We start from the raw sequence: 21,545 nt of genomic DNA, 5'->3' as shown, positions 1-21,545 counted from the left end.
AGATGAAGACCTCAGGAATGGGACCCTTCCCTTGGTGAGCACAGATAACCGGTTGCCTCAAGCTATGCAGAAGGTTAAGAACTGCGGTACTTGAGACATTCTACTTGGTCCCTCTAATTATTTTCTTCCCATGATGAGAGTCGGGGGTCCATGAGGACCAATGAATCAGAATGTCCAGTGAGTAGGGGGATGAGGTATGAGGTGAATTACCCTAAAGTAAAAGCAGCCCTGAAGCCAGGACTACAGAATCATTGAAGATGGATATGAACCAGGTAGACCTTCATCCTTCTCAGAGCTGGAGTGTAAGGAGGAGCCTGCTCACAGTGCAGGTCCTCACAGTGTCACTACCACACACCTGACATCACTGTGCTGTCTGGTTACCAAAGTGAGGCAGGTGTGCCTGCAGGTGTCAGGAGGTTCCTATGCAGGTGGGGCAGGGATGTGAGAGAACAGATGAGGCATGCCTAGGGTAGCAACTGGAAAAGCCTTCTGAAAGGTGCTATGGTTCTGGGTGACAGTGCTGTGGTTCAGACAAACACCTTTCTTGACATTGATGTTTGACAAACAGGGTGACAGCAAAGAGCAGTCCCTCCGGGATCCCAGATCCCAGTTAGAGATACTTGTGTCTCATCCATTTAATGAAAGTTGGAACTCACGCCTTGTCTTTGCTTTCAACTCTTGGGCACACACTTTTGAGTTTCTCCTGAGCCCAAGTGAACTTGTTACTGGGTGCATCCAGCTGCTCATAGGAGATAAATCACGTGGAAATAAGAACCAGGCTCTGGGGACTTCTCTGGCTTAGTATCTCAGGAGACATAATGGAAATATCCCCTCTGACTGCCCAGGCCCTCTTCTGATAGGGCTTAGGGAGAGAGAGAGATGGCTTCGACCCTTGGCACAGAGTTCTTAAACATTCAGAAGTCCCATTAATTCAGGGAGAGACACTTCACCACCTCTACAGTCTGTTAATCTAGCAATCTTAAGGTATCTATCTTCAAGAAGATCTATTAATAAAAATCTATCCATTTCCATTCTCACAAGCTGGAGGAATAGCAATGATTGTCTCTGGTTCTGGGTGTGGTAATGTGCTACATGTCACTCCAAGTACTTAAATCAAGATCTTTGTATGTAAGGGGGTGGGCGTATATATGTAAGGGGTGAACATATGCATGTGTGTAGAGACCAGAGATCATCCTTTGGTGTTGCTCCCCAGGCACCATCTTGTTTTCTGAGATGATCTTCCTAGTCTGGAGTTCACCAAGTAGGCTCTGCTGGCTAACCATCAAACCCCAGGGATCCACCTATCTCCCCTTCCCCAGTGACATGATTACGACTTCATGCCATCATGGCCAGGATTTTTGTGGGGGTCCTAAGGATCGAACTCGAGGCTTCATGCTGGTATGACAAGCATTTTACTGACTGACTAAGCTATCTCCCCAGGCCCTATATTTAAGATCTTTAAACAGTGACCCTGCAAAGCAGAGATTTTGGTCCTGGAAAGTGGGGCTCAGGGGAGGTTGAGTCTTGTCTAGGTGTCTCCAGCCACATGGTGTGTGAGAGAATCTGCCATTTGCCTCCCAGTCAGCTCCTTCCCCTTGTCTCTCTGTGTATGGCATTGGTGCACTGTATTAGTTTTCTTTCACTGTGTAAGAAATTACCACAAAGTTAGCAGTCAGTGTAGGTCGTCAGTTTGGCTTAGCATGAAGGGGGCTCAGCTCAGGCTGGCTGTGTTGAGCCCAGGACCCCCATCCCAACTCATTCCTGTCACTCGTGGAATTCACTTCATTGAGGCTAGAGGGCTGACATCTCCGTTTCTTGCTGACTCTTGGCTTGGGTAAGCCCTGGGCTTCTGGAGCAGGTCTCCACCCTTTGTCCAGGCCTGCTCCATCTCATCAGCAGGAGACTTCACTCTAGCCCTACGCCTTACTTCTTAGATCTCTTTGGCTTTCTGTCTCACAACCATCCAAGGAGGACTCTGCTTTTAAAGCCCCGGTGGGTGACTTGGATAAAGTTTGTCATGTGGTATAAACTAGTCACAGAAGTAAAGCTCACCAGAGTCCCAGTTGCAGGAGTGGTGTGTGTGTGTGTGTGTGTGTGTGTGTGTGTGTGTGTGTGTGTGTGTGTGTGTGCGTGCCGATGTGCATTTGTGTGCATGCAGGGAGGTGGGGAGTCCTAAGTGTCACTTAGAATCATCCCTACAATGCACTCTGTGCAAATCAGCTGATTCCTTCTACTTTTCCCGTTACCACCAGTGAGAGCCAGACAAGGCAAAAGGTAGCCAGGGAACCAGCAAGAGTCACTGGAGACAGCTGTGGCAGGAAATCAGTCCACTGCCCATGTAGCGGGTAACACCTGCCTCCAGGCAGAGCACATGTCTGGGCCCCAGACAATGCTATGTAAACAGGGTCCTTGAGGGAAGACAGAGAGCAGAGTAAAAGGGGAAACTGAGGCCCTCTGAGACTTCTGAAGCTTTTAGGACTGCTTTCTACCCTGAGGAATTCTGGTCCTGCTGAGAGGAGTGTTTGGGATTAATGACTGTTTGGGCAGCACAAGGAGAATGAGATGGAAACACACCATGGCAAATCATATTATTATTATTATTACATTATAAGTGCTATTGTATTACAAGCACCATTAGGAGTAGCGAGTGCTGTTATTATTAAGCAATCCAGCTTCTCCATCCTCCACTCAGTGTCAAAGGCATCCACAGCTCAATTAATCACCATTGGAGGCATCCTGCGTACTGGCTCTGTGATGCTGGCGGCTTTCATTCACAGCCCAAGGGTAACAGGGTGCCTGTCATCTTGTCAGAAACTTCACCTTGTGACACCTCTTGTAAATTCCAAAGACCTGCTTTTTATCTTGGCCGGAAAGTTAAAATCTTCCTAAACCCTTCCTAATCTTACCACTCTTGAAGATCCTCTGGGGGCTCCCCATCACCCTAGAGTGAAGCCCACACTCCTGAAGCCACTTACAGACTTGACCCTTGGCTTCCTCTTGTCTTGCTCCCCATCCCTCCCCACCTCTGGGCCATCTGCTGTGTATGCTTCTGACTGTCGTTGAAACCTATCTGAGAACCTAGTGGCCTGGAACACATCCGTAGTCAGCAAGCTGCCCCCCTGCTGCAGAGGTGGGCCGAGGAGAGTCAGTGAAGAGGCGGAGACCATTGACTGACAGCATCACTCATCTTCCCAGACAACTGTACCATGGTGAGGAAGGAAGCGCCTTCATTGTGTGTCTCCAGACCTGAAGGTAATGCACTGGGACCTGGCGAAGGAGATACCGACCTTCTGATATGAAGATAAGAGGGCTCCTGAGTGCAGAGGACCCCCAGATACAAGGACTTGGTGCCTGATAAAGGAAGCAAGCTCGCATATAAGCAGTAACTCTCCTGAGCCCTTCGGCGGGAACACAAGGTGGCCACCGTTTTTCATGTCAGTTTAAGCTGCACAGCTAACGACATAGTTAACAATTACTTATTTAGCAGCCCAAAGACAGAACAGTCTTCTCAATACAAAACCAAGACAGTCCCAGCTGCTGCAGAGGAGGAAGGGGGGCCTTCCACCTGGCCTCTGCCTTCCTCTTCGTGGGAGCAAATGATGGACGTCTTTGTAAAGGTGGCTACACTCCGAGAGTGTGTTTCCAGGAGAACATTAATTCATTTAATGAATACCTTGAACACTTGCTGAGCACAAGCACGGGGTGCAGGGCGGGAGGCAGAGCCATGAGCGAGATGGAATATACTCTGCCCGTGAAGTCCTGTTTGTGGGCTCACACTGGGAAGGCAAAGCCGAGAAGGGACAAGGTTCCCGGGAAGAATGGATATGCATGTCCGGGTCATGGGAGTAAATGAATAGGAAACATGCAGGGAGAAGAATCCAGGAGAGCTGGGAGCTGGGAGGTTTGGGGCCAAATCTTCCATTAAACAGGACTTACTGACAGGTATGAATTAGCCTCCCAGCTGCCACCGTCTTCAAAGACCTATTACACAAAAAGCAATCTTCCAGCCTGCAGAGAGCGCAGGCTTTGATGCAGATAAATAGACTGGCAGGTACCACAGTTAGGTGGCCTCTGGAGGGAGGGGAGGAAGGAGAATTGAGGATGCCAAGGTGCCCCGAAGATCCTGAACTTCTGCTAGTTGTAGGGCCTTGCTCAGAAAGGCTAAGGTGGGATTTGTAAGACAGAGGTCAGGGGCCAGGCCTCTGCTGGGTGTCAGGTCCTGAAGACAAGTGGATAAATATGGCCATAAAGAAGAGTTTCGGGAAGTCTCAAGACCCCGACTGCCCATGTGAGATGGCAGGCAGGTGCAGACTGCTCTCAATGTGTGATCCACCCGAGCGGATACATCGAGTAGATGGAGTGAGTGTAAATGCATGTGCTTTACGCGGCAACCGGGCTTGGGGGTGGTAGCTTTTTACAGACTTAGGTGATGAAAAGCTCTAATAGGACAATAGAGGTACCATGATGGCACACTTGAGTGGCCCTGTTCCAAATTGCATGTGATGGAGGAGGTCAAAGTGGGGACTGTCAAAAGGTGGGAGGGAATCATTCAAAGATTTTTGTGTCTAACTGCATCTCGTGTGCAACTGGGGCAGGTGGTAGTGTTGGAAGTTTATGATCACGTTTGTATTCCAGAAACATCCCCCGAGCAATAGCATGGCCAAGGCAGTTGGTGAATTGCAAGACCAGAGGAAGGGTAGGCACAAGCTGCTGGGGACCAGAAGTGAGGGAGAGATGGTAGGGATGGAGGGCAGAGGACAGAGTCAAGAGGCGGAGAGAAGAGAGGAAACGGTCTCAAGAACAAGCCAATGAATGCACACAGGCTTGCAGAGCGGGGGGGGGGGGGGGGGGGGGGGGGGCGTGGCTGGCGAGAGAACGAGGGAAGCGGAGGGTGACTTCCAAACTCTAGCTTGAAAGATTGGTGGTAATGGTGACATTCACAGATAGGGCACCAAGGGAGAGGAGCCGAGTGGGGTGGGGAGATATAGAGTTCAAGTTGAGGGGTGACATGATCTCAGGATTCCTTCCATCATCCCCGCTTCGTAATAACAGGTTGGGAAATTGGAGTCTTTGGTGTTCTTGGGACTCCTGGGGTGACAGCATTTTAAGTTGTCAGTCATTAACAACCTCAGTGAGGAGGCGTGTGTGCGTGCGTGACTGCATCTCCTGGTGGCCTTGCCCAGTGCCGAGTGTGCAGTGAGAATAAAAGAGGTTCTGAGCTTGTATGCAGCAGGATTGCTTGCCATTTCTGCCTTTTGGGGAAAATGCTTACCTCCGGGCACTTGGCTTCTTCGTTCTCTAAGTGGGAACATGTAGAAACCCCATCCTGTGTTAGTGTGGCGTTACACCAGAAAGTGCCCTTCCAGCCATGGAGAGCCACACCAGGGGGAGCAGGTACGTGCATACTCAAGAATACATGGATGTTTAGTAAATCCCTTGTGGCTGAGGTGACATAAGGTGGCAGCCTCCTCTCCCAGGCAGTTCAGGGGGCTGAGGCTGAATGTGGTACAGCGGGGACCCAAGGCCAAGGCTTGTGGAAAAGAAGACCCTGCTGAGAAGGGGGTTGACTGGTAAGAAATGGGACGTGTTCTGGAATGAAGGACCATAAGGACCGTTACAACCCAGTTGGGTCCAGGTGGTTAAACTGAGAAGATTCCAGAAGCGGTAGCGGTGCTGAGATAATTCATTTATAGGTTGCCTGTGGCCCTGGCAGGGAGCTGAGCCAGCTCTGCAGATAGATGGAGGCATTTGACATCAGGCCTGGCGTGGGTTTGATCCCTGAAACCCACACGGTAGAAGGAATGAACTGACTTCTGCAAGCCATGCCTCTAACTTCCACACACATACTGTGACACATGTGTAACACACACACACACACACACACACACACACACACACACACACACAAACACACACATACACTAAATAAATTAATGTAAAAAAATTAAAGGAGCCAGGTGTGGTGGTGCACATTCCACTACTCAGGAGGCAGAAGCAGATGAATCTCTGCAAGTTCAAGGTCAGCCTGTTCCACACAGCAAATTCTAGGTCTGCCAGAGCTACATGGTAGGACCCTATCTCAATAAAATTAAATTAAAATTAAATTAAAAACAGTAAGGTTCCAGGGCCAGTGGGAGCAAATGGCCACCTTTGCAGCAGGCACACTGTGCTTCATAAAGGTTCCCTGGCCACTCTGTCTTCCTTAATGCCTATTAATGACACTTGAAAGCACATGACAAATATGGTAATAATTCAAAGAGCCTGTATCCTAGTCCCTGAACACACACAGCTTTCCTACACACTGCCTCCCCTGAACCTCAACAACAGCACTCTGAACTATCGTATCTGTGATTTTAGAATGAGGAAACATATCTAGTTAAGAGAAAAAAAAAGAAAAGAACAAAGAATTTAAAAAATTGGTTTCCGAAGTGTCGGGTTTCAGAGATGAAAACATAGGACCCAATAGCAATAGAGAACACAAGGTTTCAAAACTCTTGTCCAGCTCCATGCCTGTTCTCCTGTGCAAGCATTGTGGTTGTTCACCAAGCCAAAGTGGCAGTGTTTGTTTATGAGTGTGTTTGTGTGTACATGCCTGTGTATGTGGAGGCCAGAGGACAGTTTGAACTGGTTTTGCTCAGGAGCCTTCACTTTGTCTTTGAGATGGACCCTTTCAGTGGTTGGGTTTAAGCTGGCCAGCCAATGAACCCTGGGATCTACCAGTCTTGGCTCCACCCCACACCCTCAATGCTGGGATTTTAAGTGTATATATATATATATATATATATATATATATATATATATATATATATATATATATATATATTTAATGTGGGTTCTAGAAATTGAATTCCATCCTTATGCTATGTGATAAGCACTTTACTGACTGGGACATCTCCACAGTACCCCATGCCCTCCTCCCCAACCCAAAGAGGTAGTTTTTATTTTCAACAGTTTCCTTGAGGTGCCAGGGGCAGAGAAGAGAACACACCAGCCCTAAGCAACAGGAACTCATGGGCCAACAGGGCACATGGTTGCCAGGAAAATGGCCCCTGAATAGTACACCAATGAAGGCCACTGCTAGACCTGACTGGCTAGCTCTCTGTAGAAGTTGGCCAAGTTCATGAAGCTGAGCCAACACATCCTTCTCCATACCAATTCTCCAGTATCCATCCCCAATTCTTCCTCCCCCTCCTCATATCTAGTCTTGCTCTTACTCCAATGGGCTCCTCACGCTGAGCAGAGGATGAAGAACAGCCACAGCTTTCCCAAATCCCTACAATCCATTGCCATCCAGGTGCCCAGTTTGGAGCCTCTACAAAGCCCCAGGTCTCTTTTTAAGAAAACTCCCTGTCAGGGAGAAACTTAGCCCATGTTTCATAGCCCCTCCCTCCCTCGGACCATTGGGTTTGTAGTTGCCATATGTGTGTTCTGAGATTAGCTTTGACTCAGTGGCCTTGGTTATTTTATAGTCCTGCCCCAATGAAATCCCAGTACTTCTTACTTTATGATACGTACATCGTGCGCTCACACAGAGCACTGGTTTTGAGGTCAGCAGGACCTGAGTTTGAATCCACGACTCCCTTTTACGAGCCGTGTGGCCTTGGGAAAGCCACTTTGATGCTCAGAGTCTTGGAAGCCACGAGATGTCAAGATTAACTCCCACACCACAGGGCTTGTGCTAAGGATATATAGAGATCCTGGGTGAAATGCGCTTAGTTCTGACTGGCACACAGTTGGTGGCCAGTAGACTGTAGCAGTTAGTACTATAATCGTTGGCTTTGTTAATGTTATTTGGGGTTGAAAGAGTCCAGAACTTGAACTCCAGCCTTCCTATTTGGACACAAATAGCCTCAGCAAGCAATTAACACCTTATGACAACCTGGCTAAGTGATCTCATTTGACAAGGAGCTAAGAATAACTTCTTGCAGAGGGATGTGGAAGAGAAGTGGATGTGGAGAAACCCTGGGGTCAGATGCAGCTCAGGGTTGCCAGAAGGAGGGGAGAGGCAGCTGCTCAGGCCCGCTTTGTTTAAAGTCGCAGCACAGAGACTCACTGCACTTGGAGACAGAGAACTCATGTGTCTGGGGGTTCCTGTGTGCCGGGCGCTATTCTACGAGGTGAATGATGTTTCCATCTACTGGAGGTAAAGGAATCGACACTGCAGAGGCAGAGCACCGTGGCTAGGATCTGTGCAAATGAGCACTAAACCCCAAACCTGTCTGTTCTTTCTCACACAAGTGTTTTGTTTTCCAATGAGACTGTCACATTGCACAATGGCAGGAGGCTCTCTTCGCACTGTCATCAGGAAAAAAATAGAGTTGTACAATATGGTGGCCTTGTCTCCTGACATCAGCTGCATGATATGCGTTAAATATGCTGCCCTCACAGGAGAGAGATGATGAGGGCATACACCAGTGTGCTTGGAAAGGAAGGGACAAATTCAAGGGAGATTTAGGAGGCAGATTTGGTGGAATCATCAATGAATTGGGCATAGAGTTTCAAAAAGAGGGAACTGAGGATACAGTCTCTAGTCTATGTACCAGGGACTAGAATGCATATCTGACTTAAGAATGTAGAGGAGAAAGGTTGTGTGGGCTATGAAGTGGTCTTTACTTGGTTTCTTGCTTTTCTCTTAAAGCCAGACACAGGCAGAATCAGTCATTAAGAGCTCTTGTACTCACAGCTGTATTTGAAAAACCTTGGCCTGTCCCTGGGTTGACTAGTAGACTTGGCTGGTTAGCACAGGCCCGAGGTCCTCAGAGAGGACACCTTCCCCTCCCCAGCCCTGTACAGAAGCTGCCCACAGGCACAGATTTGTTCTCCACCTGCTATCCTGAGTCCCTGGCACCCAAGTTGTGGGTTTCTTGATATTTGGACCCTGAGTAGGATGAGGCATATGGCTAGCAAATCTTTTCTCATTTGAAAAATAGCCCAGAACAGCTTCTTGCAGTGGGGAGAAGGAGGCAGACAGAGCAATGGTAACATCAGTCTCCCTGAACCTCTCTCCCTTCTTCCCCCTTGACCATCCCCCTTCCCTTGACCCTGTCCCCCACTCAGTGCTCTACCCATAGCCTGCCCTTGTTTCCTGGCCTAGGTAGTTCCTACAGTCTAGGGAGCTTTGTGCAGTCAACCCATGAATGAATGACTCTATGTAAACCAAGACCTGGGAAATGTCACATCTTCATGAGAAAAGGGAGGGCTCTCCATTGAGCTCTACCATCTGTGGTGACCATTCCACACAGCCCTCACCCATGAGCATTCTTTCATGCCGTTGAAACATCCCCTGTGTTCACCTTCAGCTGCAGTTATTTGGATTTTACATACCATAATATGCACAAGTGTCCTTGCGCACACACACATGGGGTCGCATACAAACATTTTAAAGTTTATTGTGATGACAGAACCCAGTGGCAAGAAAGCAAGCAGTCAGAGGCTGGCACAACCTGGGCTCATGTTCTTGTATCTTCTGTGGGTGTAAGATTATGCTTAGTGACAGAGATGGCTACAGTGAGGACCTTAAGGTATTGAGATGCCTTCAATCACTGGTCCTTCCACTAACATTAGCCAATCAGATTCTAGAAAGTAGGCACTCCTCCAGGTGTAGTGAGTGAGGTTTGCAATGAGAGTTATCCTTGCTCTATGGGGGACATACAGCCCTTTGGAGAGAGTCTACATTGTGCAGAGGGCTGTCATACAGCCATACAGCCCTTTAGAGAGGATCTACATTGTGCAAAGGGCTGTTACACAGCCATGCCCATGAGGAGGCGTGGAAGATTACGTCTTGGTCTCTGTTTCCTGATGTGGTCTTACCACTGGCCATTTGCCCTTACCGGGAGATTGAAATACCCCATTTCTGTCTGGATCCCCCATGAAAACCTACCTACTCCTGGGGACCTCCCCTAGTGTTCATCAGTCAGGCTGGATGGAGGGTAGCAGAGACAGGAAAGCTACAGAAACCTGAATGGTCCACATTTGCATTCACAGTTAAAGCTGGAGATGGGAAACACACGTCAGATGAGCCTTCCTCCTTTCCAAGCCTGAATTTTGTTACTTTCATGGAATATCTGTCTTGGCACAGCATCTCCTCCACCTGATTTGGGGTTTATAATGTTTCTCTGAATGTATTTAAAAGGTAGCAGTACCCAAATTGTGTTCTGCAGAACGCTGCCGTGAGACACAGATTTGAAGGGGGAAATATATTTTCTGTAGTCAATGTGTTTGAAAAATTTGAGATTAAACAAAATTAAGCCAGCCGCTTCACTGCAGGACTGCTTTCAACCTTCGGCACGCAAGGGTGTGCTGTGAATCTTAAAGAGGCAGATAGAATAAGTGGCCATTTCTAACGTTATCTGAACATGGAACCTTGTTTTAGTGAAATTTCTGTCCACTTCTCTTGGGAAGCTAATGTCTACAGGAACAGACTTTGGGAAATACTGCCTTAGAAGGTTTTCATTGTATGCAAATGGGTCGCTGTTGGTGGTTTCCTGGACTCTCAGGAAGTTTGCTTCAGAAGCAGCAGGAGATTCTAAGTTCTCTCTCTCTCTCTCTCTCTCTCTCTCTCTCTCTCTCTCTCTCTCTCTCTCTCTCCCTCCCTCCCTCCCTCCCTTCCTCCTTCCCTCCCTCCCTCTCTCCCTCCCTCCCTCTCTCCCTCCCTCTCCTCTAACAGTCCAGATACTGGCAGAGTCAAATCCTGCCTTGTCCCGGGAATTGCAGTAAAGGGACCTGCCATCTCTTTCTTGTCCTTCTGCAAGCTCTCCAATGAGTCATCATAAATAGCACGAATCACCAAGGAGGCCCCTGAAATCGTTTTATCTTAAGAGGCCTTTGAAACTAGGAAATAGAATAGAGTCAGGTAGGGATTGAAAGGCGGCAAGCCAGACGGGCTGACTTCTGGGGAGACTGCCTCTGAGTGTCTGCAATTAACCCATTCATTCTGACTCTGCCAAGAGCATGCTGAAGGAGGTACTTCCTCCCTCAGGCTTCCAAGTGGAACTAAGGAAGGAGAGGGCCAGATGCTACTCAAATCTCGCAGGAGTATTTCAGTAACTATTATCCACTGAGTACTTCTCCCTTGCCAGACGAAGATGATGAGCCTGCCTTATACCTGGATTGTTTCTTCTTTTCTTCACTTGTTTATTTACTAGTGTGTGGGGAATGGGTGGGTGGGTGAGTGTACATCATGCCATGTGTATGCCACAGTGTTCCTATAGAGGAATCAGAGAACAACCTGGCTCGAGTGGGTTCTCGCCTGCTATATGTGTGTCCAGGGGATCGAACTCTGATCCTCGGCCTTTGTGGATTAGAGTTTTACCCACTGGTAGGCCATTTCTCAGGAACCTTGATTGTTTCTTGGAACAACATAGGAGGTTTCTTTTTTATTATTAATTTTTTTTATTGAAAATAGATTCTTCTCTCATACAATACACCCTGACCACAGTTTCCCCTCCCTCCACTCCTCCCAGTTCCCCACCTCCCCTCTCCTCCTGATCCACACTCCCTCTCTGTTACCTCTTCAGAAAGGGGCAGGCCTCCAAAAGATGACAGCCAAAAAGGACAAAACAACACACAACTAGACAAGACAAAAGCCCTAACATTGGGGTTGGACAAGGCAACCCAATGGGAGGAAAAGAGTCTCAAGAGCAGACAAGAGTCAGAGATCCACCCGCTACTGCTGTTAGGAGTCTCACAACAACACCAAGCTAGCAGCCATAGCACATGCACAGAGGACCTGGTGTGGACCCGTGCAGGCCCTGTGTTTGCTGCTTCAGTCTTTGGGCACTTATGTGCCCTGCTTAACTGATTCTGTGGGCCGTGTTCTCGTAGGAGGTTTCTCATAGCATCCCTCCTACTTTACAAAGGGTGGCTGCAAAAGCCAGAAAAGTCAAAGTCCTTGCTCAAGGTCGTACACCCAGGATGGGGAGGAAGCTGGATTTGACCCGGAAGCTGTTGTCTATTCTGTACTCTCTAGTGCCATTATGAATATGGACATCCAAGATATCAGGGCTTCTGTGAAATGGGCCTTCATTTATCGGGCTGTACGTATGGATAGGCACAGAGGTGGGGCAGTTTGTCTGCCCATATTGATAAGGAGGCCAGAATGAGTGGATATCCCTAACCTTCACCATCCAGGGCCAGCAAAGCCCCTTGGCTTCCAAACAGCAGCCTGGCTCTGTCCCTTAGTCACCTCGTCCTTGCCAAATACATCTTTTCTCATTAGCCATCTGCCCCCTCATGCCTGCTGCTAGCCCACAGTGGCTGGGCAGCTGCCCTGCTAGAGAGACAGGACATAATACCAGCTTATGAATCAGTACATTCTCTGGCACGTCTGTGATCCCCTAATGGGAGGGTGGCAGAGTCCAAAACATACTTCATCCTCATCCAAATCTGCTCTGCTGGGGTTGGTGGCTCCAAAGGAGTCTTTGTAACTCCAGTATGCAAATGAAAGCTGACAAGGCTGGGATCTGGGTACATAAGCTCAGGCCTGCAGCCTAAGGTCCTGGCAGTGGCTGGAAGTGGGGGCAAGAGACAAGTGGGAACACCATGGGCTAGGAGAGCAACGTCATCAGAAAAGGAGACCACCTAAAGGAAAGCAGTGTGTCCACCTGGCCAGAAGCAAGCCCAAGGCACCTTCCATCTGTCAATCATGCGGAGTGACTGATAGGTCATTTCTAGTGGCTGTAAATACTGTGTGCCCATGGGTCAGGGAGCTGTGTGTGAGGCACTCAGAATGAGCAAGCAATGGATATAGCTTCAGTCTGAGAGGATGGCCTGCTCAACATCTGAAGGCACTTTTGCAGGAACAGACCAGTGAGCTGAAGAAGCTGCATACTTTCCCATGGTTTCCTGGTATGGGGCCAACGGCGGTCCAGGGCAGAGACTGGGTGATGGGGCAAAGATCATGTGTCTTAGTTACCTAGCACATTTTAGGGATAAAATACGAGGCCAAATCAAATTAAAGGAGAAAGAGTTCATTTTGGCTCATAGTTGACGATTCCAATCCATCATAACTGGGAAGTAGGTAATAGAGGGAGGAGCTTAAGAAGGCTGCTCACATTGTATCCATAATCAAGCTGAGAGCAATGAATGCTTGGGTGGGGCCATCTTCCGCCTCTTTGTGCAGTCCAGTGCCACCTACTTTTAGTGTGTGTCTTCCTACACGAATTAACCTGGTCAAGATAACCTTCCCAGGTGTGGCCAGAGGGCAATATAACTGAAGTAATTCCCCATAGATGTGCCCAGAGACTTAGCTCTTTGGTAATTCAAGATCCTGTCAAAATGACATCCATCATTGACCATCAGAGCATGGATGGCTGGATGAACACCCTTGAACTTCTAGATGTCACTGCACCAGATTCCCCAGTTCTCTGACAGCAGAAGCCCCTGCTCCCACACCCATAGCTGTCTGAAGTGATAATGCATTCAGCTCCTGTAAGGCCCTTGAGTACAAGGACATCCCCCTTTGCATGTCCTCTCTGCCTAGATCAGCATCTAGCACGTAAGAAACGCTTGCATATGTATGAAACAACTGGAAACCATACTGACAAATGAAGGTACAGCCTTGCCTGCACACCTCCAGGTTGACATTTCTAGAAAGCAAACGACTTTTACATTCTGCTAACACTCCTCCCCCATCCCCTTACAGGACTAGTCTGGGATCCTCCCTCGTATTCAGACCTGTGGGCTCTGACCCCAGCAGACCCCTCCATCTTCCCCAGGCTTCATGTATTCTGTATGTTAATTCAGTGCTTCTGGAACTTTGGTGTGCATGAGACTTAGGGGCCTAGTGATTATTCTACTCGGGACACAGCTCCAGGCACACAGACTCAGGCAGTATGGTGGGGGTGGTCTGTTTTGAGAAAGACCTCTGGGGTGGTTTTGATGGTAGAACCATACTTCAAGGAGGAGCTCATGCCTTTATCCAAGTACCAATGGCCACATCTTTTCTCCCCTCAGAACCTTTTGTAGGATGACTTCTGGAGGGAATAACCTTTGTCGACCCGCATTCTCTGTGCAGAAATTGCCTTCAGGCCTGGCTCCAGATGTGATCTGCAGAGGACGTGACCTTCTTTCCACCAGCCCCACATATTCTGTGCATCTCTCTTCACCTGGCGTGTCTTGTATTTACCTTGCTTAGGGGCTAATCTACTGAATTCTCTTTTGCTCCCCAAACCCCAGCACTGCAGATCCTAGAAGAACCACCCTTAGTTATTCTCTATACTGAGCCCTCAACGGAGCGTCTCATGTGTCTAGAGCTGGCTCACAGCCCTACATGTACTCCATGGTGTTCGTTCCTCTCCGCCTCCATCCTAACTGTACTCTCTGTCTTTCTAATTGTCCTGTCTTCCCAGGAGTTCTCCCTCCAGAGAATGGACAGCCTTGTGGACGACAGAGTCAACATCTTAGGATTTTCCATTTTCAACCAATCCCATGCTTTCTTCCAAGAGTTCTCCCAGAGCCTCAACCAATCCTGGCAGGAGAACTGTGACCATGTGCCCTTCACTGGCCCTGCGGTAAGTGTCCTCTAGATGCTCTCGGGCCCTAACACTCTCTGTGGTCTCCCACATATTCCATACAATGAGGCAGGGCCAAAGTCATTGGCCTCCAAGATGCACCATGGCAGGGGAGGATGAGCCACTCTACATCTGGAAGAATGGCTTCTGGAGGTGGGAGGCAAACACAGTCAGGAGCTGAATCACAATGGTTTGGTCAGCTAAAGACCACACAGCAAGTTGTGATTCCAGATGAATGTTTTGCCTGGGACTTCATGGTCATCGTAGTTTGTGCAAGCGTTCGCTGATATTTGCACAATGATACAGTGGACACATACTCCCCGGGGTATCCCTGTTATTAATTGGTGTGAGACTTGCCTCCATGCATTATGTGCAAGACCTGGAGGAGAAGAAGGGTCTGGTTCCCCTGAGTAGAGTAGGAGCATGTTCTGTCTCATTCTTAAGACCTGAAGAGGCAGGTCTGCCACGTGGAAGCCACATGGAAGCAGCAGGTGTTCCTATGAGTCACCTTCCTAGCCAGCTTCAGGGTCTTCGGCTCCCCAGGATCTGGGTAGCAGACAGTGCAAACAAGCTAAGCCTCAGACTCAGGTCAGTCTCCGTGTGACGTCACAGGTCCTGCTCCTCCTTAAATCTACTTACCCCATTTCTGGTCCCTTTGGCCTTCTTGTCAGCGTGAAGGGTGTCTGTTTTCACTCAGGTTTACTTCTGCCTAGGCACTGTAACACATCCCATAATATTACCTGCCTTGGACTTTTTCCTTCCTCATGCATGCTAGTAACAGTTCAAAGATGGCCACCCCCTTCTGACAATGAGAAAAGAGGCCCAGGAGAGCTGGGTGACAGGTGGGGGTCTCCGAGGGCCTCTTTTTAGCACAGTCAGGGCTAGAGCCTATATCGGCTTCTCCCCGTAGGGAACTTTGCAGCCATTTTCTCTGCAATGGCCTCGGAGAGGAAAGGAAGGTGTCGCAAACATTGTCACCTCAAGAGCCTGGAAGGGAAGCTGGCAGCAGTGACTAGAGCACATTCCTCTAAGGCTTCTCACTTCTGCAGCTTACCTTTTCAAGGGCCGCCTCTTGCTGCCTCTCTGGAGGCCGAGGAATTCTCACCACAGACAGCCCAGCTTTTCATGGCAGCAAGCCAGAAGGTGAGGGAGTAGGTTCCACTCCCATGGGCTGTGCTGAGTTACAGAAAGGCTGCCTGGGCCCCTGCCTCTGCGGGATGTCTGTTCTCTTCCGCTTCTGTCCCAGACTTTGTCTTCTCCTCCTTTCTCTCTCTAACCTCCCCCTTCTCTTCCCTCCCTTTAACTGCCTTTCTGTTTCCCTCTCTTTCCTACACAGCACCTCCCCACTCTTGACTCCCCTCTCTTTTCCTCTTTAGGCTTCGTATGAGAGGCTACCCCATTTCCCCACCTTCTCACAATCCCAGGTGGGGCTCCTCAAATGCGGAGTCTGGATTGTAGGGTTTCAAAGGAAGGACTGGGCTAAAGATATCCAGGAGAAAGCTTGGTGCACCTTCCCTGGCCAAGAAGCTTCCAGGTGGCCAGCGGTATCCCACAGATGAGCTTCCTGCCTGAGACAAAGCCAGCGCAGAGGGACTGTTGGGAAGGGACACACACACCCACTAGTTTCATATGCCATTCCCATTAATCATGCCGCAAAGAACAAAAATCGTGGGAAATCATTAAAATTACAGATGGCTAGATTAAGTAATTAGAATTTAGGCTAAAGCAGATGTTTGTAATTAAGTGTTTATTTTGTTGAATAAAATCCAGATTGTAAGAACTAGTCCATGGGATCTTAATGGTCCCTGCCCTCATATTATTTTGGGGAGCAGAGTTGAAGCTTACAGAGGTTCATCCGCAAATGGGCCTCTAGGAGGATTCTGCGAATCCACTACTTCCTGCTGTGGGGATGGTGTGGGTTACAGGTGTGTGTCTAGAAGATATTGTTTTCATTTCAGGAAGGGAAGGGAACTTAGCCACAGCTCCCTGAGTCAGAATTGATTCATCTTAATTTCTACAGAGTCTTTCATTCCCCGAAACAATTTGCAAGACCAGCTCAAAAGAAAATAACAATGAAGAACCAAATGAAAATATGAAAACAAGAGACTAGAGGGTTCCTTGCCAAACAGCTTGTTGGTGCCAAGAAAGAAGAGGGGATTTCAAATGAGGACTGAGCCAGTGAGGGGATTTACAATTTAGAAGAGACAGGGACAGCAGAAACGGAGACAAAACCAAGAGGCGGACATGCACCCACACAGATGGGCAGCAGAGGCCTCAGAAAGATGGAGGAGTCAATCACAGGAGAAATGAGAAATGGAGAAGAAGGAGAAGGGGCAGAAGAAATGTCTTCCTTCCCTTCCCAATGGACTCAGAAGTAGAGACAGGGACAAAGCCTTTCATGACACGAGCCACTTTTCACTGACTGTGGCCCAAATGCTTTCCAGCATGGAATTAGTTGATAATAGCAGAGGGAGAAGACAATTAGGCCAATGAAGAGATGGCTTGGCATGGACAGCTGAACCACAAGGGCACTGACGGACTGGCAGGGATGGCAGAGTCTTACTCCCTAGCAGCTGGGATTTGCAAAAGAGAATTGAAAAGGAAAGAGATGGGCAAGTGGGACAGACTAGCAAGAAGGGGGAGGGGTAGGAAATAAATTCTCAGGAGGGAGCAAGATGAGATGAGTGTCCTAGGTAGATGGCCAGGAGCCTATAGAAGCATATAGGCTTCTATTTGATGGATGAAGGGCCCCAAGGAGACTGTCCTGGGGGTGGAATATGTTCCAGTATACAGGGTATTAACTTGAATTAATCCGGGCTCAACTTCAGAGAAGACCTAGGAAGTACAGTATCCTTGGGGACACTTTACCCATGTTACTCTCTGAAGGCCATATGTAGATAGAGATGAGATAGGAACCTTGGTAATTTCCCATCCACTTGGTCCCTATCCCAATGTCCCCAGCTTGAATTGTAATTACAAGAAATATCTGAAGGATCATGAAGGCCCTGGAGTCAGAGATGACAAAGGACATTGGGAACAGGCATACACTGACCTCTCAGCATTTGGATAATGTACTAATAAGAAAGTCAGCTGGGGCTAGGGAGATGCGTGTGTGGGCATGCAAGCATATGAACCCAAGTTTCAATCCTCAGCACCCACATAAAAGCTAGGCCGGCACTACTAGTGACCCCAGTACTATGGGGAGTAGAGGCAAGAGGAGCCCCAGAGCTTGCTGGACATCTAGTCTAGCCAATTGATGAGTCTCAGGCTCAGGGAGAGACCCCTGTCTCAAAAAAACAAGGAAGGAAAAGAGAAATAGAGGAAGACACACTTGTGGACACAGGTGCGCATGCACTCACACATTTGTGCATATATATGTGTACACATACATATGAACACATACACATGTATACAGAACACACACAGAGGTGGGGGCAGCAGGCAGGCATACAGACAGGCAGACAAAGACAGAAATCAGCCAAGGAAGCCTCATCCCAGCCAGAGTGGGACTAGCAGCAGCCATATGCTAGGAGGGGAGCAATGGTGTGACCAGCTTCCTCTGAAATCATGCATGGTCCCTCAGGAACCAATGTCCAGCCTCCATAGGAGGAAGGGGGCCTCAAGAGGGCATGGGTTGCAGGTCTGTCTTGGGACCTTGAGCAGCACTACCTTGAGAGATGGGGGAATCCCTGGGTCCCCTATACCGACTAGGATGCTCTTAGTTGCTAGTGGCAGGAACCCAATTAAAATGCAATGAGGTATCTCACAGCATAGCAAGACTTGAGGGAAAGGTGACTGGAGCCCCAGACCTACTCATTCTCTATTCAGTCATTTTTGGTGTCAACTAACTCTGTACTTAACCCAGAGCTAAGCTGACTGCAGTGGGTCCATGCATTGCTTCCAGATACAGTCTTATCTACAAAGAGAAGAAAGATGGTATCTTCTAGGAGAGGGAATATACCCCTGAGAATCACAGCCCTCCGCTCAGGTTCATGGGTCAGATCTGGTCTACTTTGTGCTACACATTAGCAGAGGATGGGTGACTCAGTTGACCCAGACATAGCTGGACCAGAAGTTGATGACAATATGAGGGGACAGAGAACACAAACAAAATGGGAGGAAGCAGGAGGATAGGGTCTAGGCAGGCAACACCAGCTAATGATTCACATCTTAACTGGCACAAGGACAGCCAACCACCAAGGCCAGGAGGTGAACTGGGTGTGGCGGGTGTGTGTGTGTGTGTGTGTGTGCCGCAGACCCTGGGTATCAGATTCATAACAGTAGCCAAATTACAGTTATGAAGTAGCAATAAAATAATTTTATGACCCAGAAGCCAAAAGCAACAAGCGCACAGCATTGGTCTACACTCAGGTAGATGCTGGTCAGAGCTGGAAAGGGCATCTACAGCATCCATCATTTTCACACATTCTTTCAGCAAGGAAACGTGAACAGCCGTTAATGAGGGGGCCACATGTGCTCTGCCGGGAATGAGGGACAAGGGACAGGGCAGTTGTAAGCTCGAGGAGGAGCAGCAGATGAGCCTCGACTCCCTGGAAGGAGCCGGGTGACTAGGACAAGGGCAGGGGGTGGAGGAGAGCAGGGGCAGTGGCAGGGCAGAGGGGCCCCAGAGCAGTGAGGCTGCTCAGCCAGTTCAGCAGCGCTGCAGAGTTTTCCGCTCTTCGATGGAACCTGGGGGCTGGGATTTGGGTACCCTTACCTGCTCAGACTTCAGGTCACAGATGGCCCCAAGGCCATGGCCCAGAGACGGAGTCAGATGGAACTGGGAAGGCAGGAGACTTGATGGAGGCAGCAGGGACTCCGTGGCTTTCCTGCTGTATCTGCATAGACTGGGGAGGATGTTAACATATGCAGATAAATATAAATGATAAATGGCAGGACCTGATAAATGAATAAGATTAGAAAGAAGCAGCAAGGGAAGGAAGGGAGGAAAGAAGGAGAGAGGTGGGGGAGGAGGAAGGGATACATTGGCTAGGTGGCTTTGCAATGCAGGTAACTTTTGGTTGTGGGCTGCTCTTCCCTGCGGTTGTGCTTGGAAAGATTATCAGAAGTCAGGACACTCAGTGCCTGCTAGAGACCACAGCCCTTTATGTAATCATGCATCTGTCCAGTCTGCTTTTTGGCTCTTGTAGCATCCTACTTCTCCTGTTCCCCATCACCTTCTCCTGAGCACCGCTAACTCCCTGGATATGAGATTATACGGATGCCCCTGTAATGCTCACCCCTGTACGTGATGACCTTTACAGGCTCGTGAGGCTGGGATGCTGCCTCTTTTATAGATAAGAGCGATCCCTACTTGGCATTCAGCAAGGTGTCCGGGGTCACTCAGCATCTAAAGGAAGACCTAGAGTCAAACTGTGCTCCCCAGTCCTTCCCTCTACACCTTGCTCTCTCATGCTGTGTGTCCTCTGACTGGAGGGCTGTGTCCTCCCTCCCTCCCTCCAACCTTGGAGGGGCCAGTGTCCTAGAGCCCGGCCAGACAGAAGGTAAAGAGCAAGAACTCCATCACACAGGACATGCTCTCCAGATCCTCCCAAGGCTGTGTTCTGATGAGCAAGCTGGCTGGGAAGAGAAAGAACTGATTGCCAGGGGTAGACATCACGCTACCAGTGGAGGAACTGTCCCCTAGCCCCTCAGTGTCTTCCTCCACGGAATTCTGCCTGCCTTTCTTGCTCCACCCCCAAGCTATACCCCGAGTCGTTAGTCCCATCATCCCTTCCAGGAGTGCTCCTCAATTCCACCTCCTAGCATGGGCTCCTGTGTTTTCATCCTCTGAACTGTCCCCCAACTCCCTCTAAACAGTGCTGACCACAGAGGCATCTGTACGGAGCAGGACTTCTTTCTTGTGCAGGCTCTGTATGTTCCCAGCTCCTCCTGGATGGTGCATTCCCCAGGCACAAGAGTCAGCTGTGTTTCTACCATCTCCAGCCACCCAGTCCCCTGGGCCTTCCCCACTGCAAAGCCTGCTAACATTGACTTCACTCATCAGGCAGATGTCCGTCAAGACTTAATTCAAGTCAAGATATATCTTGAGGGCTGGAGAGCTGGCCTAGAGGTTAAGAGCGCTGGTTACTCTTTCCAGAGGACTGAGATTTGCGTTCCAGCACCCACGTGGCGGCTCATAACTATCTGTAATTCCTGTTCCTGGGGATCTGGAAACCTCTTCTGGCCTTCTTGGGTGCTGCACCCATCGGGTACACAGATATACATGCAGTCAAAATACCCATCCACATAAAATAAAGTTTTAAAAAAGTTTAAGAAGAGGTATGTCTTTGGGGCCAACCAAGAAGGCCTCATGCTAGGTGCCAGCGGCACATGGACACAGGACATGCCTCTTGCCTAACAGGAAAGATAAAAACATGAGCGTAGCTACACTGACCTCCTCCCTGTGTTTCCAGAGTGGTGAGGGTCAGAGCCTGGGCTCTGGCAGCTCTGATGAGTTAGGTCCCACAACCCATCCTCAACAGACCAATTAAGCAGACAAGAAAAAGTGAAGAGACGAGGAAGATGTACTCGATGTGACCACACTGGCAAGAGGAACGAAGAAAGCCAGCAGCCCGCCTGCGAGTCCATGGGGGTCCTGACATGAGGTTTAGGTTTCAGTAGACGCAGGCACGCATAACTAAGCAGTCCTGGTCACGGTGTGGTCCACCCATCCTCATTGTCCGGGCTCCAGTTCCTCCCGCATATTGGTAGTCTGACAAGTTGTCAAACTGTGTGAAATCTCTTCCTAGGAGACACGTTCCTCCGCTGGCTGGCACCAGGCTTCAGTCGTCTCCCGCTTCTAGCGTGAGCGTGAGATTCTTGGGAAAATTCCGATTTCTTAGAGGCCCTGGTTTGAATAATCTGATAGCCAAAGAGAGAGACACAAAGGCCTCCTTAGGTCTCCTCTATTCTTGCTGGGGCAGGTTGAGGCCCACCAGGGCATGGCACCTGCCTGTGTGCAGAGTCGCTGTCCCTCCATGGCCACCAGGCATGCTCCTCATTTTCCATCACCTAGACTTTGCTCTGGAGTTC

At 49.1% G+C, this 21,545-nt stretch overlaps 1 protein-coding gene across 3 annotated transcripts in view; it reads left to right on the top strand.

The window, feature by feature from the left end:
- Grik4 (glutamate ionotropic receptor kainate type subunit 4) overlaps positions 1-21,545 on the top strand; it is a 433,513-nt gene that overhangs the window by 307,734 nt on the left and 104,234 nt on the right. For all 3 annotated transcript variants that reach the window (XR_013052718.1, XM_076576064.1, XM_076576063.1), the window contains one exon: positions 14,349-14,510. Coding sequence is in view for 2 of the 3 variants with exons in the window: in XM_076576064.1 (XP_076432179.1) it covers positions 14,349-14,510 (162 nt within the window). In the remaining variant the exon portion in view is untranslated. The remainder of the gene's footprint in view (positions 1-14,348; positions 14,511-21,545) is intronic.

The sequence above is a fragment of the Peromyscus maniculatus genome, chromosome 7, assembly GCF_049852395.1.
Source record: "Peromyscus maniculatus bairdii isolate BWxNUB_F1_BW_parent chromosome 7, HU_Pman_BW_mat_3.1, whole genome shotgun sequence".
Lineage (NCBI taxonomy): Eukaryota > Metazoa > Chordata > Mammalia > Rodentia > Cricetidae > Peromyscus > Peromyscus maniculatus.
This window is presented reverse-complemented; position numbering and strand designations above follow the sequence as displayed.